The 12,641-nt window shown below is 36.2% G+C and overlaps 3 protein-coding genes across 3 annotated transcripts; all 3 read right to left on the minus strand.

Moving 5' to 3' along the window:
* Positions 1 to 1,625: 1,625 nt before the first annotated feature.
* Positions 1,626 to 4,904, minus strand: RABA4C (RAB GTPase homolog A4C). The gene is made up of 3 exons (XM_021966425.2): positions 4,325 to 4,904; positions 2,039 to 2,535; positions 1,626 to 1,947 (listed from the first exon to the last, which is right to left on the minus strand). The coding sequence occupies exons 1-2, from the start codon at positions 4,549 to 4,551 to the stop codon at positions 2,091 to 2,093; spliced, it is 672 nt and encodes a 223-aa protein (XP_021822117.1). The 5' UTR covers positions 4,552 to 4,904; the 3' UTR covers positions 1,626 to 1,947; positions 2,039 to 2,090.
* Positions 4,905 to 5,376: 472 nt separating this feature from the next.
* Positions 5,377 to 7,668, minus strand: LOC148296221 (uncharacterized). Its single transcript, XM_088248052.1, has 2 exons — positions 7,582 to 7,668; positions 5,377 to 5,925 (listed from the first exon to the last, which is right to left on the minus strand). Exons 1-2 carry the CDS (start codon positions 7,666 to 7,668, stop codon positions 5,377 to 5,379), a joined length of 636 nt encoding a protein of 211 aa, XP_088104178.1.
* Positions 7,669 to 8,717: 1,049 nt separating this feature from the next.
* LOC110763606 (transcription factor bHLH130-like) lies at positions 8,718 to 11,894 on the minus strand. Its single transcript, XM_021966429.2, has 8 exons — positions 11,746 to 11,894; positions 11,466 to 11,588; positions 10,575 to 11,362; positions 9,673 to 10,007; positions 9,402 to 9,569; positions 9,224 to 9,289; positions 9,063 to 9,131; positions 8,718 to 8,957 (listed from the first exon to the last, which is right to left on the minus strand). Exons 3-8 carry the CDS (start codon positions 11,173 to 11,175, stop codon positions 8,907 to 8,909), a joined length of 1,290 nt encoding a protein of 429 aa, XP_021822121.1. The 5' UTR covers positions 11,176 to 11,362; positions 11,466 to 11,588; positions 11,746 to 11,894; the 3' UTR covers positions 8,718 to 8,906.
* Positions 11,895 to 12,641: the final 747 nt, after the last annotated feature.

Here is a 12,641-nt window from a genome sequence, read left to right on the forward strand (position 1 = left end):
GGAGCTGTTCTGCCTTCTATGTAGAAAAAGCAGCAGAATTAGAAAGAGGGGTACCTAGATTGGTGATAAACTACAAACCTCTTAATAAAGCCTTAAAATGGGTTAGATATCCAATTCCTAATAAAAAGGACCTTTTGGATAGATTGAATAAGGCAGTAATTTTTTCTAAATTTGATATGAAATCGGGATATTGGCAAATTCAAATTGCGGAAAAAGACAGGTACAAAATAGCCTTTAATGTCCCCTTCGGACATTACGAATGGAATGTTTTACCGTTTGGTCTAAAAAATGCTCCCTCTAAGTTTCAAAATATTATGAATGATATATTTAATCCTTACACAGCTTTCACCATTGTTTATATTGATGATGTTTTGGTTTATTCTAATTCTTCAGAACAACACTTTAAACATCTGAATATCTTTTTGAGAGTTGTGAAGCACGCAGGATTAGTGGTTTCGGCAAAGAAAATGAAATTATTTTCTTCAAAGATTCATTTTTTGGGACACAATATTAATAAGGGACTGATAGTTCCTATTGATCGAGCAATATCCTTTGCTAAAAAGTTCCCTGATGAGATAAGGGACAAGCAACAGTTACAAAGGTTCTTAGGAAGTCTTAATTATATAAAAGATTTTTATAAAGATTTGGCTCAAGATTCAAAATTGTTATACCAAAGGTTGAAAAAGAACCCAACTCCCTGGTCAGAAGAACTGGTCAATTAAAAGGATGGTGGGATTTCCACCTAAGCAACTCAGCAAGAGCCCAAATCCTGAACGCCCAGGTGGCTATTGGTCAGCAGAATGTACAAGATCCAGTAACTGGATTAATCAAAAGTGAAAACATTTACCAGGAAGATGCGGTAAATTCACTAATTTACACAATTTTCACATGAGATGAGAATGAATCTTTGACCTTTCCTTTTCAAGTTTCTACTTTTGAACAACTCATTATATATAAATGATTATGGTGTGTTTAATCTTCTTTCATTAATTACTACATATTTTCTACACTTACAGTGTTTGCCAGCTCGCTATATAATCAACTTAAATAAGTTAAATCCATCATGCAATGCATTTTCTTCCAATTTTTTGTGATAAACTAATAGATAATTGACTAAATAAACATCCTGCAAAGTTTCAATAAAAATTTCCAAGTTTTTCTTACAATTTCCGTGGTTTTTATTCAATTTTTATCGATACCGATAATATCCCGATATTTCCATCAACATTTCCGTGTTTTTGGACTACCGATATTTCCGATATCATCAATATTTTAGACCTTGTGAGAGACTTAAGCACAAATTTTTTTGATGGACTGAGAGTTTAATAAAATACAATGTGCTTGAAATTTGGAGGTAGAAAATCATGTGTTTTTGCTACGGCTTTAAATGAAAATTATGCATGCTCAAAAAAAATTTATGGACTGAGAGTTCCTCTGGTTTCCGATGTAGACGTAAATATTCATGATCATGGTTATGACAGTTCAGCTTAGACACTACCAAATTGAAATATTTCGATATGAATTTCGATCATTTGAAGGCAATTCATGTATGAATGAGCTGCTCAAACTGTTGCCAAAAACTCCATCACAGAATGGTGAATCAATTACTTCGAAAGCAATTCATGTATCAAAAGTAAGACTCAATAAAATAGTGAAAAACAACACTGTTCCACAACCAAACTCAATCTCATTTTCTCATGAGCTACTTCTCGTTTGGTCTAGTAGTTGCATGTTTGTGGGTGAGTGTGCTCCTGGAAACCCACGAAATGCTTGTAAAAATCATAAAATATATGTGATCTTTAACTACATGCAAGTACATGTCAATTTTATCACATCACTGTGTGTTTGAGTCCGAGATTTCTGCTCCGGTCAGCTGCCAACAGCTTTTTACAAGAAGAGGGTGAAACTAATTACCAGATGTACCACGAGCTGTATTACAATTCTCTCCTGAAAGATGGAAAAATGTAACCATGTCAGACAATGACAAACGTGGAAGTTGAATGGTAAGGAATTAAAGAAAAGAGGGTAAGAAAATTACTGGATCTATAAACTGCAGTAATCCACGTTACAGGAGGTTAAAGGGCTAAATCCTATGAAGACCAGCAACAGCTATTTCCTTGAGGCTCGGGCTCTCTTCCAGGGACAACAATTTTTGTACCCTTGAGAAGTGAGGCACTCCCTTCCGACTCTGCTTCGTCATTGGCAATGAGGGACTTCTTGCCAAGGATTCGATAAATTTCCGTTAGGACTGTAATAAATGCAGATTCAACATTAGTAGCCTCGAGTGCTGATGCCTCCATAAAGAATAGGTTCTCCCTTTGGGCAAACTCTTTCGCATCCTCAGAAGGTACAGCTCTCAGTGTTCCAAGGTCAGACTTGTTACCTACAAGCATCACGACAATATTGTTGTCAGCATGCCCCCTCAATTCCTCTAACCACTTGGTTACATGATCAAATGATTGATGCTTGGTTATGTCATAGACCAGCATTGCCCCCACTGAACCTCTATAGTAAGCACTTGTCACTGCCCTGTATCTGAGATCAGCACCAGAAGTGTGAAAAGAATAAAAATTTACAAGCACAAGACTATGGACTTCAAGGCAAGAATAAAGGAGTTCATTATACATGTTAGACTCAGATGTCAGGGTAACTAAATGAAACATAGATCTAACTATCTAATTTATTCCCTCCCCTCCTCCATACACACACCGTACTTAAATTAGAATCCCTTACTAGCAAGGTGCAAATTGCGTATAAAAGTGCAACATGCATAGTGAAAAATATCAGCTCAAGAAAAGATTTTTGAAATCCTTATTTCCCTTTTCTTTCATCAAAGCAGAGGTCATGCCCATCCAGCTTACTCCATTAGCAGGGAGAAGAAAAATCTTAACAAAAGCAACTATGAAAAGGTTTTATTTTAGAAAAGAAAACCAGAGGTGAAACCTGACTAGCATACTCCACCAGCTGGGAAAACACCCTTAAAACAATAATATAACTATGGAATGAATTTATGTTAGAAAAGGGAAACGACTCTACGAGAATTTTCCAACAAGAATACCGTTAACTGCTATATTGCAACAACTTTAAACATCCAATATCACCAAAACTCTATGGGACTAGGATCACCTTAAACACTGATTATAACTTTAAATGTAAATAAGCAACTTAAGTTCCTTGGGCCTTTACATGTAACCAAGCTCACAATATCACTCCTTCCATCCTAGCATCCTCACCACAAGAGGGTCGAATCACACACCCACATATGGTTTAAGCTTTAAACTATTTTGGTTTAAATTGTTAGCTTCCTAGAATACATAGAAATCGGTACCTTTTGCATTATTGCTTTTTTCTTCTTCTTTTTTTTCATTATTGTGTGAAGTTATTAAAATTTAAGGGACCAATAGGGTGAAAATGACTCCTGGCAGTATTGAAGCACTGTTTAAACCCTAGTGTGAGATTCATATATTCTATGGACTTGTCATAGGCTTTCAAACCCAAATTTGGGGGAGTATTTGGGACATCATGATTAGCATAGAACGTTTTTCCACATTGTGGAAAATCTACTTGTTTTTGTGAAGTTTGTGAACCAATGATTTGGAAGTTGGATTTACGCCATATTTGAAAATTGAATATTAGGTGTTGATTGGCATTCTACAGGGGTTATATGTGGCAACATAGGGCTCTGCCAAAGAGACGTATGTGGAGTTTAGGCTCTAAAGTTCGAAATAACGAAAGAAAAAAAAACCGTTAGTAAAACTGTTTTGTGTTTCTAATATCCTGTGCTAATAAGTTGTAAACAAAACTTGCTCCACCCAGAAGTTAAACCATCAGGTCACTTACTGATCATATTAGTTCAATCTTGAGTGATCATAACGTCTAGTTGGCGACTCCTTTATTCAGTGATTCGTCGTTGTTATAACTCACAGAGAATGTCAGTTTATTGAGCATCTATTCTTATGTGTTTGAGGAGATTGTATTGAATTATGGTAATACTTTGCTGGTATATTGAACAAGGTTTACTAGATCTTGAAATGTTCCACAACTTGTTCATTATGTTGGATTCATATCTACATTTCCAGAATTTTTTCAGGTCAGGGGTTGTTTTGGGCTAAAGACTTTACCAAAACAAGGACTGCCCTTCTAATTCAGCAAAGTCGTGGTGACATGATCACATCTCAAACAAGAACACAAAATAAAATTCAAGCAAACCCACATGATAAATTATAAACAACAAAAAACCCACATCAAAAAACTCAAAACACCAAAGCACAGAAACTTTCTTAAATTATATAATTAAATACAAATAAATTAGAAAAGCGCTAACCTTTCTTGACCAGCGGTGTCCCAAATCTGGGCCTTGATGGTTTTGTGGTCGATCACGAGCGTCTTAGTCTGGAACTCAACCCCAATTGTTGCTTTTGACTCCAAACTGAACTCGTTCCGAGCAAAACGAGCCAAGAGCTGAGACTTTCCCACCGCTGAGTCTCCGATCAGCACCACCTTGAACACGTAGTCGATCTTCTGATTGAAATTACTTTGCAAATTCGACATCTTCTTGTATATTTGTCTAAATTTCAAATCTTAATAAACCCACCAAAAAAATTATAATACACAAACCGAAAAAGGAAAGAGGAACAAATGTATTTCTCACGTATGAAACTTTTGAAGGAAAAAAAAAAAAGAAAAAGAAAATGAAGGAATGGAGACCGAGACCAATTGATCAGTATGGGAATATGATCGAATCGGTGTAATTTAGATGTGAAAAGATATTTCGATTGCTTAGAAGAAGATAAGATAGTGAAAACTCGCAGAGTTGAGCTAGCAAAGAGTTTTGGGGTCTCTTTCCTCCTCCCCCTATTTGTGCGTAAATATTAAATTATTTTTACGGAAATGAAAGGAAATTTGCTGTTGGAATGGACATCGGAGAACAACGGCTTTTGTGTCTCTTTTCCCTTCGTCAAAGAATGATTAACAATAATTAATGAAATCATTTAACAATTAAGGAATTATTATTAAGACTCTAAACTATTGAATTTATTAGAACTAGCAATAACCCTACATTCCTAATGTCCCTATCGTTGTTTTTGTTGCATTTTAGAATGAATTCATTCACTTATGCTCCGTTTGGATGAAGGAATTGCCAATTACATAGAATTATAAAATGACGGAATTTAGATTTCCGTCATTTCAATTTCTAGCAATTGACGATTTCAGTGTTTGGATTTATGCATGTCGGATTTCGTAAATGACAAAAATTGAAAATTTCAATGTTTGGATATCTCATGTAAATTATAAATGACAGAAGTATAAAATAACATATCGTTTGATGAACTAAATAACTCAACTTAAACAAATAGAACATATTAGAAAACCAAATCACTCCCCACGTGCAATAAACATCAGCAACATACTCTCTTTTTTCTCAATTGGGAGTGCCTTCAGCATCTGAAATTGTTTGTCATTTTCTATCAGCCAAGCACATGCTTTGAGTTGTTCATTTTCATTAAGACCTGGTACTGCTTGTACTTCAGCATATACCTCTGCTGGATCAAGGTTCTTAGTATCAGCACAGATAAACTCTTCAAATGATAAAGCCATTCTAGCAATCGAATCAGCAATAACATCTTTGACAGCACCTCTTTTCTTTGTAGGAAGAATATCAGAAGAATTTGATGCACGATTTCTTCTCTTTTGACCATTTGTTGAGGTTGGTGAAATATCATCAATAACATGAATATCTTCTAAATCTTGTGTATCACCATCCAAATCAACATGAACAACTTCATCAGTAGGAGTCATAACCTCAGTTGCATCTGCACCTGTTTCAGCGCCCTCTCCAGTGGCTCTATCTTTGCCACACAAATCTACTATATCATCCCAATTTTCTATAACTTTAAATCGAAAACATCTAGCATCGTCATGAGACTACCAAACAAATAATCAAAGTCAAATAAGAATCTTATAAGTACTCTTTAACAACAGAAAAAAAAAACAGAGCACATGATTATTATCATAAATATAAAAAGCCTTCAAGCACATAAATAACCTTCAAGTTCCCTCTATTGGCGTGGGTAAAGTAAATGTTGATTTTTGGCCCAACTAGCTCAGGTAATTTGTGGCCTTTATTCCATAGGCCCTTTTATTTGGCATCAACACATTTATTGAGATTAATTTTGTCATTTTCATAAGTTTTTTAATATATCAAATCATCAATTTTTAGACCAACAATCACCAAAAACGGGTTTTGTAAAAACAATTTTAAACTTCAAGAGTTGTTTGTGTAATTTTTGAAACCTAAAGGGATTTTATGGAAACTTTGAAAACCTTGAGGGTGTTCGTGTAAATACCTCCCTTTGTTTTCTTTTTAGGGTATGTGAGAACCTTTTTTTTTCTTTTATAAATTTTTTTTTTAAAGAAATATTCATTCTACATATTAATTATTTATTAATATGGCTTTTCCTTATTTAATATTTATTATGAAGACCTAAATGTTATAAAATATTAAGCCTAGTATGAGATTATTCTTTTAGGTGAAAGATGACACCATTCTTGTTTTCCACATGTAGAGACTTGGGATTGGTTTTAATCAAATCATCATTGCCATGCCATCTTGCATGCTAGTAACAAGTGGTGTTGTGATATCATCAGCCAAAGGGGGATGAGTCACATTATTCTCTTACTTTTCTATCTTATCCTTTGGTGGTTTAAAATATTATATAACACGTTCCAAATCGGGTCGGAGGAGACTTGGAAGACGCTCTACACATAGAAGTATACCAATTGATCTCCTCCCCGTTCACCAATGAAATTGAGCAGACAGCTCCTCCAAGGCGATTCACGACACCTACCTTCACACCATTCAAAGGGGATTCCAATCTCGAAAGCCATCTTAAGCACTTTAGGAGTGTCATGATACTTTATAAAGGCGACGATGCATTGATGTGCAAGTTGTTCACTATGACCTTGCGAGAAACGGCCCAAGATTGGTTCCATACTTTAACACCCAAGTCGATCAACAGCTTCAGGGAATTAGCTCTCGTTTTCATGAAGGAGTATACTCCCTATCGAGTGATCAAGAAGCAATCTGATCACCTCTTCAACTTGAAGTAGAAGCAGGATGAGTCTCTCCAGGACTACATTAAGAGATTTCTGGCAGAGAAATCCAACATTGTGGGATGTGATGATCGAATCGCATCTTTTGCTTTTAAGAAGGGCTTACCAACTGAGCATAACTTGTACTGAGAGTTGGCCATCACTCTAAGTCAAACTCTAGTTGAAGTCTTCACAACAGCAAAGCATTACAGGCTCTTGGATGATGACTGTATCGCCACAATGACGTCTGGCAAACAAGTTGATCATCCACCAAAAGAGGCAGTACATAAGAATGACGAGTCCTACAATGGGAATAACTAAGGAAAGCGCAAGTTGTTATCTATCAGAGGCGGCTCTTTTGTTGGTAAGAACTACATAGAATTTATAATTCATATCAATCATATTCTAAACCATGTGAAGGATAAGCCATGGTTGAAGTGGCCGCCACCTCTGAAATATGATCTTGCCACAAGGGACACCTCCAAGTACCTCATCTTCCACGGAACGCATGGGCACTAAACTGGTGACTGCAAATCCTAGAAGAGGCTTCTTGAGGAGCTGGTAAAGGAGGGACATTGCATTGAGTTCGTGGCCAAGAAAGCTTTTCAGTAGATCAAGGATTGTGATGTTGCCAAAGAACCTCCTCAAAAGGTCATAAGGATCCACACTGTCCTAGGTGACTCTGAGGAGTCTGGAATGACTTACAAGAAGAAGAAGAGGAAGATTAAGTAGACAACTATAATCTCCCAAGTTCTCATCAGCTACCCAACAATGAAACATGATCCTGTAATCGGCTTCCATAAGAAAAACATGTTCGGGCTTGATTTGCCACACAACGATGTCCTTGTCATCAACAAATGTAGTGTGATACCACATCACTCTACTCAAAGGTATGTGCTTGTTTGAAATGACCAAATGCAATTACTTAACCCATCAAGGATACACATAGCTATAAAACTTATATTGTAGATTTCAAAGAAAAATATTTTAAAATTTAATTTCTAGTATATTATATACACAAATCAATTATTGCTCTTTCTAAAACGAATCGGCCAAAACATGAATTAATTAATAAATAAATAAGTTATAATCATGGGACAAAACTAACAACGGCTTCTTATCCGGTTATAGCATCTATATGACTATTATTATTTGGAAAAGTGTATTGAACATTTCATATAAATACAAGCAAGATAATCATGATGTGTTTGTTTTACGAATTAAATTGAATCCTAGTTGAATATGTTGAACATGTTTTACTCAAAATCCTTAATCATTTTGAGTTTTTTTTTTTTTAAAATAATCTTTTTCTCTTTTTCTCCATGAGGTCGTTGGAAAATATGGACCCTGTGTTTTGGGGCATAATTGTTTTAATGAGGTAGAGTTTCCAGCCAAGGGGTATTTTGAGGAAAACTTGAATGTAAAATGACACGGATAACGGGTTTTATGAGAACTTATATATCGCATATATAAAATGAGAGGTGGACAAGCTATTTATGGGACGAGCTATTAATTCTCCTTTTCCGCATTGGTTTTTTTCTTTCCTGAATTGGCATTGCTTTTCTTTTACAGGATGTAATTGAAACAACAGAGTTGACCGAAAAGTTGAAACTACAGAAGCCTACTGGATCTAAAAGCTAACATGAAATAGATTAAAATTCCCATGCACCCACAGTAAATGCTACCATCCTACTATTATCTCTTCGGTGAAATACAAAGGAGAAAAAACAAAAAGAAATTGGTTTCTTTTACTTTCCATCTTCCTATACTACAAGCTTTACATGAATATATGAGGCAGAAGGATTTGAATCAATTTATTTCTGTTTACTTGAACAACTGCACTTCGCCTTTGTCTCCCCGAGTGTCTGCATGAAAAATTGGAAACACTTTAGAGGAAGTATAGAGTTGGTTGAATTTCATGTGGATTAATTGGAATCAAAGATTATATTTTTCATTAATTGCAACTTTACCTTAACCTGTTTCTGAAGGTCTTTAATGAACTCAACCGCCAAGTCCAACATTTCTGCTGTGTTTATTTGCTGCCAAGAATACAACATGCAAGACTCAATTTCATGCATTCATTCAAGAAAACACTGAATAAAACTGTGATGTTGCAAGAGTCTCCAACTACCTTGTCCATGTTTGGGAAAAGATCCTGCAATTTCTTCATTCTTTCGCTAATCCGTGTCCTTCTCATCTGAAATACAATATTCAAAATCTGGGATATGATTTAATCCGGCTAATAGTATAAGCTAATCACTATGAGATGTAAACAAGCTCAATTAACCAATGCAAAAGATGAGATTTACCCTCTCTGCAATGCTTCGCGGGTGAGTGGCGAAACCTCTTTTGGCACGAATTTTACATGGAATCGAATCTTCAAATTGCAAAAACTTCTCCATAGCAGGCATCTCAAAACGTTTCGGCAAGCTCAAATGATGCGTCAGGCTGTGATTGCGGTTTCCAAAATCATTGTTCTGTTCAAAGAAAAATAACATTACTAATAGGGCAAGCAAGCAGATGGGCAAGCAGAAACGACTTGAGTAGTGAGTTTACAGAAAAGAAAAGTGCAAAGGCTACCTGAGTTTCCAATGCAGTTGAATTAGAAAACTTGTTCCCATCATTGTTTCTGCCTCTTTTGAGGTCATTAAATGAAGAAATGTCCCAAGAATCACTTGGGAAGTTAGAAATGCAATGTGAATTGCTAGCATTTCCCAAACCTTGATCCTGTTGGCTACCATCTCCCATGTTTCCATTCCCCATTTCAGCAATCCGAGGCATACGTCTTGAGTATGAAGATGGCCCAGATGAGAAGTTCAGTTGATTATTCAACCTAGAAGTTGATGATGGACTAGCTTCTCCATTTATACCATTGCCTGCTCTAAAACTTGCAGCATCTTTCATCACATTAAAGCCTGTATGCCAAGCAAACAAATACAATGAGTCGAGGAACCAGAAAAAGTTTCCAAATAGAGAAAATTTATCAAATCATAACCAACCACTTGTTTGTTTATTTAGCTTTTCTTCATCTGAAGCTAAACATACACAACTGCACCCAAACGCTAAATAACCCTCCAAATTGACTCCACCTAAACCTACTGTTTGCTTCTTAAATATGCACTGCAGTATCTTTTGGTGACTAGATGAGCAATTTCATGAAAAGGAAAGGAAAAAAAAAGGGGAAAAAGCAGGGAGGAAAGTATTGAAAAAGGAAGAGAAAAAAAGAGTCCAAGAAACAGCACTCATCTTATAGAGATTAGATAAATTCCACTTTCCAGCTAAGTATAGGAAAATTATAGATATTTAGATCCTTTTTCGATTTTATTTTTTACTCATTGCAGGTTGAGAAAACAATATGCAGTCAAGTTTATGCAACATTTATCCTAATTTTCTGTACTTCTTAAAACTCTTTTACAATTCCGTCAGCATTTTAACAAAGATGAATTCCAGTCAGCCAAGAAATAAGCAAGATTAATACATACCATTGTCAACGGTTAAGTCAGGAAAGAATCCAGCTGGAGAGCTACTTTGTCTCACAAGATTAGAGCGATTTCCGACACCAATTTTTGACTGCATCGAATTCTCCAACCCCGTAGAGTTGATAGCAGCAAAGGAGTTATTATCCAAAGCATGAACTTGTTCAGCTTGGTACATCATATGAGAAGAATTTGAGTAGCCATTCTGTTTAGAAACAGAGTCCCCTGCTTCCTGCTTCACAACCCTCTCTTCAAACTGATGCGGCAGACTATTGGCACCATTGTCATGATGATCTGGTTCATTACATGAAGAAATGAACCTGGCTAACACCGTTTCCACTTCGGGGCTTGAAGGTCGGAGATACCGCGAATCATCACACACAACACCACCATTGTTATCTACCAAATCCGTTAGAAATGAGCTCGGAGCAGACCGATACCGCATTAGGCCAGAGCTCTGCTGCGGCGGCTGCTGCAGCTGCTGATGTAGCTGCTGTGGCTGCTGTGGCTGGAAAATATTTGAATCCATGAACTCTGTGTGATTCTTCCTCAGCTCTGCCTCTGAACACTTAAAATTAGGATTGTATTTGTACAAAAGGCTACTCATAGTTTTTTTTTTTTTCCAGATTCTGAACAGTGCCAATAACTTCTTGTTTCCTTTCTTGTCTGCTAATCTGAATCCTTGCAAATTCAAACACTATGTAACACTTGGGTTGCTTCAAGATTCATCTGACTGAGAACAAGACCCACCCAGATAAGATCTACTTCAGCTTTGATCTAAATTGAACCCAAATCTGCAAACAAAGCAAGAGTTCATCAAAATTAATCCAATCCAAACAAAACCCTTTGGCATGTTCCTCGATCTCACTTGAAAGCCTGCAAATTTACATTACATACCACAACTCAATTCAATTTCCGTATCTGGAAATGAACTCTGAATTCTGCAGGGATTGAAAATATTTTCCAAACGACCAGAAGTGAGAATCTTTATGGATTTTTGTTCCTCTGCAATCAAAGCAGCTTCAAGACAAAAGAATCCCCATTAAGAAACAGCATGAATTGGAACAAAAAAGGAAAGAAGAAAAAACCAGTACTCGTTTGTTTGAGTTCTAATTTTTCTTTTGAGTTCTGTTTTTGTATAAGAAGTTGAATGATTGAGCTTCAACAATTCAAGTACCTACGTTTTCTCTGTGCTTCTGAATCTGAGTCAGCAACCAACAGTCTCCTTCAAAAAAACACAGATAAGAACAATGTTTTGCAATGGCTCATCTCCTTTCTTTCCACACTCACATATACACATGTCATACGATATATGTACTAACGATGTTCCATAACTACCCTCTGTTTCCAATGCTATTACCCTAATGCCATTGAGGCATGATGGCGGCCATGGCACGTCAGTACATGAGTTGACGAAACTACCCTGACCGATTTGTCTTCGGGACTTTCCATTCCAGCGATGGATTTTCACCATTTGCTTGTCGACACAATCTGATGTTTTTGTTTTCTTCTGTGATTTAACGTCACATTTATTTTTTCTTTTAAATTCTGAAAACAACGTTATCTACAGACTTTTGAGAGGATAATGGTATATTGGTATATGGTGCTTTGCTTATAGACCAAGCGACTTTAGAGTCAAAGTCCTTTAACTCCGACACCAAAACCGAAAACTGTGTGCCGCTAATAAAAACATAGCGTACCGGACGCTTCTGTTTTCTGTTCTTTGGTTTCAAGGAAGAGACGCTAATAGAGAAATACTAATCATGAGAACAAGAAGTTGCCTAACTAGTTTCATTCTATTGGTGTACTTTTAGGGGCCAAAAATGGCTGCTCACAAATCATTAAGAAAAAGTGAGCTTTCAATGGGAATCTGGATGTCATAAAATGCTATAGTAAATATCTTCCCAGTTGTGTGGTCCAATGAACCAAAAATTGGGTTCATCGACTAGTCTTAAGTCTTCATTTAATTGGAAAAGGTCTCAAATTCGATTTACAGTAAATTGTACGTTTATGATGAGTTCAATACCGAATTAAAAGTGTCTCATTGTGATGAAGTAGCTCTAATGTTCGGTA

The sequence above is a fragment of the Prunus avium genome, chromosome 2 (assembly GCF_965620075.1).
Source record: "Prunus avium chromosome 2, drPruAviu1.hap1.1, whole genome shotgun sequence".
NCBI classification, from domain to species: Eukaryota; Viridiplantae; Streptophyta; class Magnoliopsida; order Rosales; family Rosaceae; genus Prunus; species Prunus avium.